This window comes from Mytilus californianus, unplaced genomic scaffold, assembly GCF_021869535.1.
Source record: "Mytilus californianus isolate M0D057914Y unplaced genomic scaffold, xbMytCali1.0.p SCAF_6, whole genome shotgun sequence".
In the NCBI taxonomy this organism is placed as follows: Eukaryota; Metazoa; Mollusca; class Bivalvia; order Mytilida; family Mytilidae; genus Mytilus; species Mytilus californianus.
Window position 1 is genome coordinate 95,414,093 of NW_026262712.1, and position 13,766 is coordinate 95,427,858.

Here is a 13,766-nt window from a genome sequence, read left to right on the forward strand (position 1 = left end):
TAACTTCGTTTGGGCTATAAAGGATTATTTTGCAAAACTTTATATATATTGTGCTTGGTACAAAATTTACCTCTATCATCTTATGCATGGACCGTTAATTTTATTCGATTTTTTTTATTCAAGTATGACATAATTTAACTGTACAGAATTATACTGAACAGACAAAGATAGGGTTATTAAATATGTTTTTGATTCCATATTGACATTTCAATTGAACAATAAAAACTTTAGACATAAGAGCAATTTGCAAATCTGTATTTTCGTATTTTCTCTGTTAAGGAAACAAAATATTAAATGAAAGTAATCATTTAGTTTGTTGTCCAGTATAACTTTATGTATTTACGCATTTATCAATAGACTTGTTTTTATATGTGTATTTGTTTTTAATTTCTAATAAAGTCAGTTAAGTTCCAAGATTAAATTTTCGTTTTGAATTTAGAATTTAACAATTCGCCTATGGTATATTCTATATATGACAGCTAAAACATTTGCATTAAAAACTTAAATAAGGTCAATATTGAAATGACAATTATAAAGTATAAAGAATTTTTAAATAATTTTTAAACAGTTAATGTTCACATACATCTAATTGATATATTGTTCAAAGTAGGACGAGGACGTGTAGATTCTGCTGGAATGCCATTGAATATAAGAACGATTGTCGCTGCTGCCAGAAGGGCCAACTTACTACCAACTAATGCTACAAGGACTAATGCCCAGACAAGAGGTAATATTATAGTCATATTACTGTCCACGCGCAATGTCATCTTACTGTCAACTGTTCTGGTCAGCTTTCTATCCACGCACCTGGTTTCACCCCAATTAGTGTTTTTTTTACATTTTATTTATTTCTATGTCTGTTTTAAAAATGAACTATTGAGACTTAAATGGAACATACATTTGCCATTTGTATCTGGAACGTCTTAATCCAATCACAGACCAATACTCAAATTCCGTTTTACCATCGTAAAAATGGGATCTTTCTGACTATTTAAATCGTTTATTTTATTTGTACCTTTGTGTTATTCAAAATATATATTCTGTAAGGTATAAGCTCACAAAACTAATGTGATGCTTGTTATCTGTTAATGTGCCTGTGCGATATTAAGAACGTGAACAGTTTTTTTGTCGTCGTTTCTTCATGTTTGTCCAGTCAAAATTTTATAGTGATGGAATGATTTTCATAAACCCGGGGGAATAAAAGCTCTACATACGGTTTTGGGATTTGTCTAGATTAAAAATTGTATCTTGACCTGACTGGTCAAGAGGTTAATCAAAGCTTTTTAGTTACCGAACCACATTAATGCATTTTGTTTCAAAAATGAGACACCTGCAGTCAATTGTATACATTTTTATGCAACCTTACTAAAATATAAATAAAGACAATAACTTGCAGAGTTTTCTGACTAAATTGAACAAAGATCTGATAAAGTAGGTAAGATATAACTAAAGGCAACCACTGAAGATATTTTTAACTCGAGTCGCGCATATTAACAAGGAGCGGTGTTAAACTTATTTTTTGTGAATTCAATCCTTTCCATCCTTTTCCCATAAATAATTTCAATAATAAAAGATGTAAAAACGTTTATAAAAGTCATTTAGAAAACTGTTCATCATTATGACATTTGAAATGTCCTATTTGTATCTGCTTACACGTTTAGATATGTATTTCAAAGTTTATTTTATATTTATTTGTATAACTTTCTGAAAAGAAATATTTTTATTTTAGTTCAACAAAGAAGACCATCTATGGTAATCCTCAGACCAAGAACTGGACCATCAGGTACAGTATTAATTTATTTCTATTTAGATTACAATGTCATGAGTGTACCTGGTAGTGTGCAAAATAATCATGTAAAAACAGTATCAATGTGAATATTACAATATCAATATGAGCAATTCAACAAATGAGTAGAAGTATTGCAAGCATTCATACACAATTATTTAAATACTTAAGCAACTGTTAGTGGGCCAATACAAATGTAAGTCTGTCCCATAGGCATTATCCACGATGCGACCGCCATGATCGTCTTTTTTCATACGTATAACATATTTGTAATGAGTAATGAAATTTATTTTTACATTAAATTTGTATTCCTCTTACGATAAATAATGACATATATTACAGTATGAACTTAAAGAAGGTCATCGATGAAACTTTTAGAACGTTAAGCAAATAAAAATATTTCGATTTAGTCCAACTTGAGTTCTCTTTTTTTGCCAGTTAAGAAATTCTTGAACTTGTATATAGAACTTTATTTTATCTCTACAGATTCTAAAATATTTTAATGACTCATACGTAGATTCACACTATTTTAAACTACAGGCATAAGAAGTTCTACTCGCACAAGTCAACAACAAAATAGAATTATACCTCAGCGACGACGGCAAAATGAAATCCGACGTCCACAGACGAGTGGACGTTCACAGACGAGTGGACGTCCACAGACGAGTGTTGACGAGGTAGTAGAAGTTACAATAAACCATACTGGACCAAATACTGCAGGAGCCGTACCGTCCGGTGTTCAGACCCAAAACGTTCCCACGACTCAACTAGATCAAAACTCTCAACAGCAATCAAGAAATAGATTTTTGGATACTATGAGAAGCATGAGAAGGACTCAGACTTCAAACAGGTTACCTGGTATGCGGAGATTAAACGTTTTGGACAGATCTACTGGATTATTGACGACCAAAACAATGGAAAGATCTAACATTGACACGTCTTCTCAGAATCGTCGCGTTAACACACTTGCAGATAGAAATAGAATTCCAGAAACCAACAGAAACAGGATACAAGACACAAATAATAACAGACTACTGGATACCCGTACAGAACCAGTTGATTTGTTTAACTCACCAAGATCTGTAAATCTAATCGGCGACACCGGAAGTTCAAATGGTCAGTCAAGTGATCAAACTAGAAAAGTATCTATATCAATTAATACTAACCAAGGCGGTAGTAATAATAATAATGACAGAAAAAACGTGCGGTCAGAAAATAACTTATCTCAGGGCGCTGTGTCCATGTTTGACAACACCAAATTACAAAATAACAATCGTTTTCAGAACTTTGGTACAAGAGATCAGTTGAGTGCTCAAAATCGCAATGTTTTTGACCGGCAAAGTGGTAATAATTTTGACGGTCAGAGCCAAGACCCACATAATTTTTTAACACCTGTTAACCCAGAGCCATTCAATCAGAATGGTGTTGATCACAACAGTAATCATTTTAATGATCCTGGTTTAAAAGACCACCACACAGACGTTCACAATAACCATCAAAATACACCGACATTTTTGGCATCATCAGCACAAAACAAAAACCAAGCACACTCACCTAATAACAATGAACAAACTTCAGGTTTAAGTTCACAACAGAACACACAAATTGATCAGTTTGCGCCAAACAGTAATTTCGTTGGACATCAAACATCTGCACAGAGTAATTCACATACGCAAATGAACAATCCAGATCTTCTAAATGATCAAAACATTGCAAAGCTACAAAATAATCAGTTGTCAGGTTTGACAATACATGATATTTTTCCAGGAATGCAAATGGGGAAAAACCAACAAATACTAAGACCATTATCAAATCCAGTAAATGAATTTCCATCACAACATACGCACAATGATAATTTCAACCAACCAAATGGAAACTCGTTTCAAAGTAATAGCAACTTTCAGAACATAAACCAACAAAGCATACAAACTGCTAGCCCTAAAATTGAAAATATACAAAGCACTCAAACTGGTACCCCTAAAAATGAAAATCTACAATCACTTCTTCAACAAGTTATTACAAAATTACTTGCAGCCAATAACAATATTGGCGCTGCACCAGTCATTACACAACCTGTCACTCATGACATACCACCTTCATCAAATAACAATAATGACTTATCATCATTGGGAAATAGTTTATCATCTAACCTTAACACAATGAATATATTACAACAGACACCAAGCACTAGCACAGGAATGGATAATAGTCACATAAATCCGATTGGCGGCATACAACCTCAGAAACAAGCAAATACATTACAACAGTCACCAAGCACTAGCACAGGAATGGATAATAGTCACATAAATCCGATTGGCGGCAAACAACCTCAGAATCAAGCAAATACATTACAGTCACTTTTGAAGAATTTATTACAAAAAACATCAGGTTCAGGTGGACTAGCAGTAAATAAAAAACTAATTCATACTACTCAAAACATGATAGGAAACAAACAACAAGCACCAGGTTCAGGGATAGCAAACCAAAACCAACTGAATTCTATCCAAAACATGATAGGAACAATGCAACAAACACCAGGTTCAGGTGGACTGGCAAACCAACTTCATTCTACCCAAAACATGCTAGGAAACAAACAACAAGCACCAGGTTCAAGTGGACAGGTTGAAAATCAAAATCAATTAACTCCTATTCAAAACATGCTAGGAACCATGCAACTTACACCAGGTTCAGGTGGACAGGCATCAAATCAAAATCAACGTCTTTCTATTCAAAACATGCTAGGAACAATGCAACAAACACCAGGTTTAAGTGGACAACCAACAAATCAAAACCAACTTAATTCTTTACAAAACATGCTGGAAACAATGCAACAAACACCAACTTTAGGCGGACAAACATCAAATCAAAACCAAGTTCATTCTATCCAAAACATGCTAGGAAACATACAACAAGCGCCAGGTTCAAGTGGACAGACAGCAAACCAAAACCAACTGAATTCTATCCAAGACATGATAAGAAACAAACAACAAGCACCAGGTTCAAGTGGTCAGGCAACAAATCAAAACCAACTTAATTCTATCCAAAACATGCTAGGAACCATGCAACAAACACCAGTTTTAAGTGGACAGGCATCAAATCAAAACCAATTTCATTCTATCCAAAACATGCTAGGAGGCATACAACAAGCACCAGGTTTGGGTGGACAGGCTGACAATCAAAATCAACTCCTTTCTATTCAAAACATGCTGGGAACCATGCAACTTACACCAGGTTCAAGTGGTCAGGCAACAAATCAAAACCAACTTAATTCTATCCAAAACATGCTAGGAACCATGCAACAAACACCAGGTTCAGGTGGACAGACAGCAAATCAAAACCAACTTCTGACTATGCATAATATGTTAGGAAACAAACAAAACAATGTTCCATCTATGTCTACAACTAACTTTGCAACAAAACAGCAACAATTTACAGGACAACCAGCTACAATTTCAAATTCAAAATCTAATCCTCAAGACAATTTGTCAGTACTGCTGCAAACATTACTTAAGCAAAACAACTTAGGAACCAACACTAATCAGGATTTGCAGAATAGTAATCAACACTTTGGGCTGAATGGATTACTATCAAACGCTAACATGGTTCCGCATACCAACATTAACCAACAAAATAACCCTAACACTTTAAATACACCAACCGACACGAATCTTGCAACGGCACAAAGAATTGTTAATATACAAATGCAAAACGCTTTACAGCCTCACGACTTCGGATTAAGTGGAGGTCATGACATAAGTCACATCAATACATTTGGTCATTCGACCAATAATTTGGCAGCACAAATGAATCCAAACATGCTCAACATACACAATTTATTACAGGGAAATCCACTTTTGCAAAGCATTGCATCAACACAGAATCAAGGTCGTAATATGTTAATTGGTCATAATCTACCACAAAATAACATGCTGAGTAACATGATGGTAATCCCTATCACAAACAACCTGCAAAATTCACTTAACAATAACCAAGGCTTACGCCAATTATTACAACGTAACATTCAACAAATATTAATGAAGCAGAACAATCAAATTGTGGGAGCACAAGGATTTTTAGGCCTTAACAATGCAACTAAATCTTTCCCCAACAATCAACTAGCTCCAAGTGATGTGGTTATTGATAATACAACCAGAAATAGTACCGGTACAACTTTCACACCTACTAGCATTAAAGTTGGAGCTATACAGACATTAAATTTGACAGTGAATCCCACGAAACCATCATTGTTCTCAACGTTTGAGACTTTCTTCCCGACTAAACAAGTACTTGTGGATACTCATGGGAGTCTGCCAATGGAAACTTTAAATACTTTGCCAACTAAACACGTTCTGGATACTCATGGGAGTATGCCAATAGAAACTTTAAATACTTTGCCGACTAAACACGTATTGGATACTCATGGGAGTATGCCAATGGACACTTTGAATACTTTGCCAACTAAACACGTTTTGGATACTCACGGAAGTATGCCAATGAAAACATTAAATACTTTGCCGACTAAACACGTACTTGTGGAAACTCATGGAAGTATACCAATAGACACTTTAAATAATTCAGTTGCAATAATTTACCACCCAAATGCTACAACAGTTAATATTGGAAATAACTTCGGCACTCTGATGGATAACATAACATCAACAAATAACACAGGAAGTGAAATATATAATCTAACCAGAGACTTGAATACAACTGCTAATAACAACGTGACATTTATGTCTAACACTTCATTTATTGGCATTGCTACTTATACTAATCTAACAGCAAATCTTAATGATGTCATTAATTATACTAATATGACAGATGTCTTGTCAAATGCTACGTTAACATCTAATGCTACAAATGCTACGATAACATTAAATGCTACAAATGATATCGTTAATAGTACAACATTATATAATACTAATGTTTCTTCTGTGAATATAAGTGATGTCCTACCGACAGCACCAGTTGTGCCTGTGTCATCGACGAGTGCAAAGCCACACATTATCGATATCAGTGGTAAGTATTTTACCTTTTAGACACATGATACTAGTATTTGAATTTTCTGAGATTTAATGAAAGAAGATTTTAAGCGTTAGCGTATTTTCGAGGAATATTTTCATAGATTGTTTTATTTGGATATATTATATGAATTACTGGTTTTTCTATGTTAAGGGTGGACTCAATTTCATTGATTTTTCGCATATAGAAAATAAAGATATAATGAATGGCTTTGGGGATATTAAATTTGTTCTATTATTTATATACAATATTATGTAATGACTGCGAGATACAAACCATTCTGTAGCACATGGTAGTCTTTTGTAGAATGTAGTGTTTCATTTTGTCGTTTTGATTTTGCCCATTTTATTATCTATTTTTCTTCGACTAAAGACTTTTGATTGTCTCCTTGGTGATATTATCATAGTTTTAACATTTGTTACGTTCATTATTTCAATTGCGATCTTAAGCCGACCGTGCGAGACCCTCATTGGCAGTCAAAGTCGTAAAAGACTCCCGTGTCCTTATCAATATGAATATACCAAACTCAAGTTTGTGGGCCCAGCGAACAAAAGCCAGTTCACTTTTCAAGTGTAGCCGTTTTGACTTTAAATGCAAAAACGGAAGATGGCAGTTTGAAAACATAGTAGCTTGTGTATGCTAATTTTGCCAATCTCTGTTATCTGTTTTCATGTTGACCGAATTAACTTAGCTTGAAATACATGACATTAACTTGAACATCGCATTTGTTCGTTTGATTACCTAATCAAACATATAACGGGCATCATACCTATTCCCTTAATTACTAGGGTTATTTTGAGCTATACATACAACTTTTTTTGAAGATTGCATGTTGATCTCAAGATCTCTATTGTTTGTTTGAGTAGTTAGGTTGCTTCCTCGTTGACGTATAAATATATAGTTTGTTTAATAAAAAATAAGAATTAAAAATAGCAATATATAGGATGAAAAGCGGGACTTGATATTGAAACTTGGTGGACAACACCGAAGCAAAGCCAAAGCAACGAGATATGTATGCAGAGACACTTATATATTCATGAAGACTTGATGCTGGTATTGAGTTGTCATATTTGGTTTTGAATTTGTTGTTCGTTTTACATTTACATATTCGAACAAACTGCAAAGACGACTGAAGAAGACAGGAAATCAGTACGATTCGCTGAAAGCACATTTGACAAAAATACATGCTCCACAATTGACATTGAATGTTTCACTTTGCTTTAATAACATTAACGCTACATACTTTTATGTACAAATGCAGAATTCGACAATAAATGTCTCTTCAGTGATACTCGAGGCCAAAATATTTCAAAATGCAAAGCTTATTAAAAATATGAGGAGCTATCAACCAAAAGGGACAAAAAGGGACCAAAAAGTATAGCAGGACAAGTAATCGCAGCTTTGCATAAGGGAGATATATTCCTTAATTTAAATTTTTTTCTAAATTTTGTAACAGCAAATTTTAATAAAACAATATCTGTATATTCCAAACAGTAAAGAAATACTGGTAACTAGGCGGGTAAAACCCTCGGTTACTAACAGTCCACCAGAAGAGGTTATGGCCCAGTGGTAGTAATAACATAAACGGTATCTTTTTTTCTGCATTTGATGTGTTTTAATTCTTTGAAAGTAACCGGATTTCACACTGAATACAAGTCTGGATTTTTTTGTTTAAAATTTATACATTGCATTTATCTGTACTATCTATAAAGAAATAATCATAATTGCAGTATCAACAACAACGAAACCATCACCATTGGACATATTAGGACCAAATGGAAGATTAACAAGCACATTGAAGAAAAGCTTAGGAATCAAGAATGTAGACAAAGCAACTTTGAAAGGCCTAATTTCTAACGTCCTTCGTGATCTGTTCAAACAAAACTTCATTGATCCTGTGAAGGGCACACTGAAAGCATCACTAAATTATACAACGATGTTGAATAGTGTTAAAAAAGTTCTGATGAAATCAAAAAACAAATTATTAAAACTCAGACAGCAAGTTGGTGAGTAACTATTTATTGCTTGAAAAAAGAACGTTGAGCTAAATATATATCTTTGTTTTACCAATTATTACTACTTTAGAGAGTTTACATATGGAGGGTTGAGTCAACAAAACACCTAGCAATATACAATATTTAGAACTAAGAATGGAAACAATAAATGTGTAAAAGACACACCAAACCGACCAAAGCGCAGAAAATAGCTCAAGGCCACCAATGTGTCTTCAAAGCAGCGAGAAAATCCCACACCGGAGACGGGCTTCATCTGGCCCCTATACAATAATGTATATTATTTTATTGAACTGGACGCCACACCGCCATTTGTAATACATTTGCCTATTGTTATCTATAATCTACTATTGGTTTCTGGTTTTGGTGGTTATTCACATTGATAAGATCGTTGGTTGTTTCTTTTTAATGGATTCTTGTTTACTGTTTGAAGGATTTTGATCATTGTAACATTCCGTAGATCGAATTTGTTTTGTAAATTCTTCTTTCCCCCATAATAACTATTTCATGTAATATCCAATTGACCTTACAGACATCGAAATAATTTTAGTGGCAGTTTTACTTGAGAACGGAAAATTACAAAAATATGTCTAAGGTCTGAAAAAGTATAATTTAGCCTAGTCAGATAATTATTCTTAAAATCTTTGAATGAAGGTTAAAGAGAGCTGTTTGATTTTAATGTCAAGATCAATTCTTCAAGTCGTACTACTAGTATAAATATTTCGTTTTGTAATTGAATTATAACTTTAATATTTCAGCTATTTCGCCTGCCAAGATGCAAGGTATTCTGAAAAGTAGGGGACTTGACGTTGGATCAAAACATTTACAGCACGTTAGAAGCATGTCTCCATCACCTTTGCCTGTTACAAAATTCGTAACAACACAACCATCAATCATTAAACAACCTACACTAGAAGCACCAACACCAGCTCAGCTCATCGTTGACAGTGTCGGAAATCATGGCGTCATTACGAATCAACATTTTGGACCTACTCTAGGAGGAGGTGTTGCTGTTTGGTATTCAAAGCCATCTAAAGCAAGCCCTTTAGTCGGTAGTGGGAGCCTTAGTCAATATCATCAGACTAATCATTTATCCAATCAAGTCATACAATCATCTGGAGATTTTTCTGTCAATGGGATGGCAGCACCATCTGACATTAATGCAATACCTGTGACGTCACCGGATCATGCTGTCTCTCTTTTCGCAACTTCTAATCCCATAGGATTTAATGACTTATTAAATCCTGTAACACATATTCCAAATATCATGACAACAGTATCATCAATGCAGCCTCAAAACCACGTATCAGATCCAACACTTCAATTTATGGCGATGTCAACACCAACGTCGCAGATATCTAATTTAGGTAAACTTATTTCCCATTTTGTGGATGTAGCGTTTGATAGTATATCAAATTATGTAAGTGTAAATACCAAACCTGTAAATGGTAGTATTATCACTAAACATAATTCGAATGATACAAATTACAGTGTAAAAACAAATAGCACCACATATAATTTAACCGATAGTACATTCCCTAGTGATAGACCACACAACATGAGCGTTCAAATAAATTCAACTCTAGATACAAGAAACACTGGTTTAAACATACCACAATCAAATTCTTCCTTTGAACCAGTTAGTGTAAGCGTAAATACATCTGACATCCTGAATCAGAATATGACAGTAGTTGATAATAGTAGTATTATAGTTAACACAACTACACAAGCTCTTGTTACGCAAACTTCGACCGTAACTACAACAATGATATCAACGAGCACAACAGAGGCAACTACCACTACTGAGCCTGGAGAATCCATTCGACTTCCTGATGGAACAATAATTAACGCTTCAATGTTAGAAAACATGGATCCAGAGCAGGCTGAAATTCTGTCGGAATTGTCAGAACGTGGAGCTTAAAGTGTTAGTATAACAATGAGTCAAATATGTCGTTTTCATGGTCGGATGTGTTGCTGATGTGTACCAAATAATTCATGAAAGCCCACGCTATAATAAAATTCATGTTTTACTTGTGGGTAATTGTACCATTAACAAAGTAAGGGGTAACATTTCTAAAAGTAACCTATCACATGGTTAGACACTAAGTTCTATGAATTATCTCCGAGATACGCTGAAAATGTGGAGTTTCAAAATATGATATTTCAATGCAGAATATGCTATTTTCGGGAATATGATTAATTTGAGACATACACTGCATTGGGATGTTGGGAATATATGCTTTGCGTTATGTACTGAATATCTACACAGTTATATATGATGTCTAAGTATTCAGTATATAAACATCTGAAAGCAGTAACCTGACATGTATAATCACTGTCTACAAATTAAAATCAACTCCGATGATAGTCGTTAACACTTTTCATTCCAAATAAGATTTTTTGTCATATATCTATGACGCGACACGTTTTAATAAAATGTTACTTATGTAAGAGTTTGAGAGCAAAGTGCATATGTTTATTATAGTTAAGGACCTTATAGTTTATATACTGGTGCTTTGTTTGTTAATCATTTGGGAATTAACTTTATATTTTTAGGATGGAACATCGTGTAGAGATCTTCTACCATACTGTGTATGAACAAGCAGACTTTTTTCTTCACACCTACCTCTGTTCATTTTCTAACACATCATTTACACAATGCAGTATAATCTCATGTGCTTTATATGTCGTGGTGGTATATCATAGCATTATAATAATAATCAATGTATATCGTTACACTAATCAACGCATAACAAGTGTCAACTGTGTACTGTCCATGTGTATGTGTATTGCATGTGCATTTATTGAAAAAGATAAATAAAAACTATTTATTATTTTTTAGCTTTGTATATCTATTTCCATTTAGAATTTTGTTTAAGTCAATGATAAAGTTCTTTCTTCAATGACCTTCAAGTAAATAATCAAATGGTTAGGATGTATCGAAATTTGTCTTTTTGTCTTTCTTTTTTTACCAGATGTCATCAGTTGTCTTTGAGTCTAATAGCCTCGTAGATATCTTCTTACATTTGGATATATATATATTTCAGCTTCTCCCACAGGCAGCTTAACGGGACCAGGTGGTGTTCCAGTATTTATGCCAAGTTCCGTATAACGGAAGTCCTATTCGGTAGGACTTGGGACTGAGTCTACAAATCAAAAAGGACGACAACAATGAAAGATGAATTCGTTGTTTGGGAAATCATTTCACCAACATCTACAAATAATAACTGTAACAATCTCTTGTTGTTTTTCGATGTTGAAGCATATACTTTATTCCATTTCAAATTGTATAGTATCTTTTAAGAGACAAGTTATTTAATATTCACACAAATGCAAACAATAAGCAAATAGTGTATTTGCCAATAACTGATTTAATTCTGATATTCCAGATTTTTAATCAAGTTGCTTCGCTTTGCCAAATTTAGATGGGTTCTAATGTAACACAACTACTAAAAAAGATTACATATACTACACACCACTAGATTTGCTTTTCCTGCTAGTTCATAGTCAATGAAATGTATGTCCTTTCTAAGGGAAACAACTTGTACGCCTGGTCTCTAATTAGAGAGTCAATGACGGATTTGACATATAAGCTGTCATATTGGAGATAAGACCTATTTGAACATCGTAATACCAACTTTATATCTAAATATGTAATCGTAGCAAACAATTTGTTGGTTCATTAAGTCTTCAGTTATATTTCGTAGTGAGTGGAATTGTTAAATCAGGTACTTTTGACATACTATATATCAATATGTTTTTGATAAATGCATTACCCAGAACTAATTTTCTTTTTGTTACATTTTGTTTGAATATCTTTAGGAATGTTATCATGATTAACGTATTTTCATGTATAACTGCAATTATGGAACTGTTTAAAAAGGGTATGCAGGACCAAATACCAAGATGTGCAATTATCTGTAATATGAATTTATCATGTTCAATAAGGAATATGATGAATAGTCTACTTATAAGTATCAAAAATGCATAGTTTGTTCATCATTGTGTTAAATATTTGTACAAATATCATGTCATATTTATAATAAAACATTTGTTCGTATTTCAAGTTGTATTTATACAAAAAACTCACTTAAATGAAAATACATGTAATGAAACTTATTAAGTCTCAAAAGACATGTGAATCAACCCATGAATGAATGTTGTATTCCTAATGGGATTCGACCAACCTAACTGGTACTTTCATTGTTGGCATGTTTGAGCTGGCTACCAGACTGACACATTTTAACTATCTATTTTTTATTTTTTTATAAAAAAAGATAAGGAGATGTGTTATGATTGCCAATGAGACAAAAGATCCACCAAAAAAACAAATGAAGTGAATGCAAGCAATTATAGGCAACCGTACGGCATTCAACAATGTAAAAAAACATAGCGTATAGTCGGCTATGTGCGTTCAAGCAATAAAGTTTTAAAAACGGTAAAAAAAGATCAAAAGACAAATTCGAGCACACAAAACACAAAATAGAAAACTAAAGGCTGATCTACACTAATTGCACCGAAAACTGGGTTGATCTCAGGTGCTCCAGAAGGGTAAGCAGATCCTGCTCCAAATGTGGCACCCTCCGTGTTACTTAGCTAATGTAAGTACAAAACCGGTGACAAATCTAATTAGGTAGGGTTATTTCAATTAATCATACTCCCGCCAATTTCTCCTATTTGACATCACCAAATTAGACTAATCACCGTTTTTGTACTCTTAAAAGCAAAACTACGGATAAAACATATGAAGTACGATATGCTTACCCTTCCAGAACAACTGAGATCACCCGGCTTTCGTTTGGGCTCTTTATGCTCAGCCGTTTGTTTCCTTTGTTATAATTTACATACTGTTGTATTTTTTCTGATTATTTTTATCGACATATGAGTTTTTATGTCGCTTTGGTAATCATCTGTTTCTGTCTTAATGCTTGCTGGTCAAGTTTTGA

At 33.8% G+C, this 13,766-nt stretch overlaps 1 protein-coding gene across 3 annotated transcripts; it reads left to right on the top strand.

The window, feature by feature from the left end:
- Positions 1–543: 543 nt before the first annotated feature.
- On the top strand, positions 544–12,880 carry LOC127705353 (probable cyclin-dependent serine/threonine-protein kinase DDB_G0292550). Of its 3 annotated transcripts, XM_052209660.1 has the most exons (5): positions 2,924–6,805; positions 8,539–8,814; positions 9,579–10,187; positions 11,377–11,412; positions 11,868–12,880. In XM_052209660.1, the coding sequence occupies exons 1-4, from the start codon at positions 3,028–3,030 to the stop codon at positions 11,391–11,393; spliced, it is 4,680 nt and encodes a 1,559-aa protein (XP_052065620.1). In that variant the 5' UTR covers positions 2,924–3,027; the 3' UTR covers positions 11,394–11,412; positions 11,868–12,880. The 3 variants fall into 3 exon arrangements, with proteins under 3 accessions (XP_052065621.1, XP_052065620.1, XP_052065619.1); XM_052209661.1 differs by lacking the exons at positions 2,924–6,805; positions 8,539–8,814; positions 9,579–10,187; positions 11,377–11,412 and adding exons at positions 544–727; positions 1,730–1,783; positions 2,327–2,902; XM_052209659.1 differs by lacking the exon at positions 11,377–11,412.
- Positions 12,881–13,766: the final 886 nt, after the last annotated feature.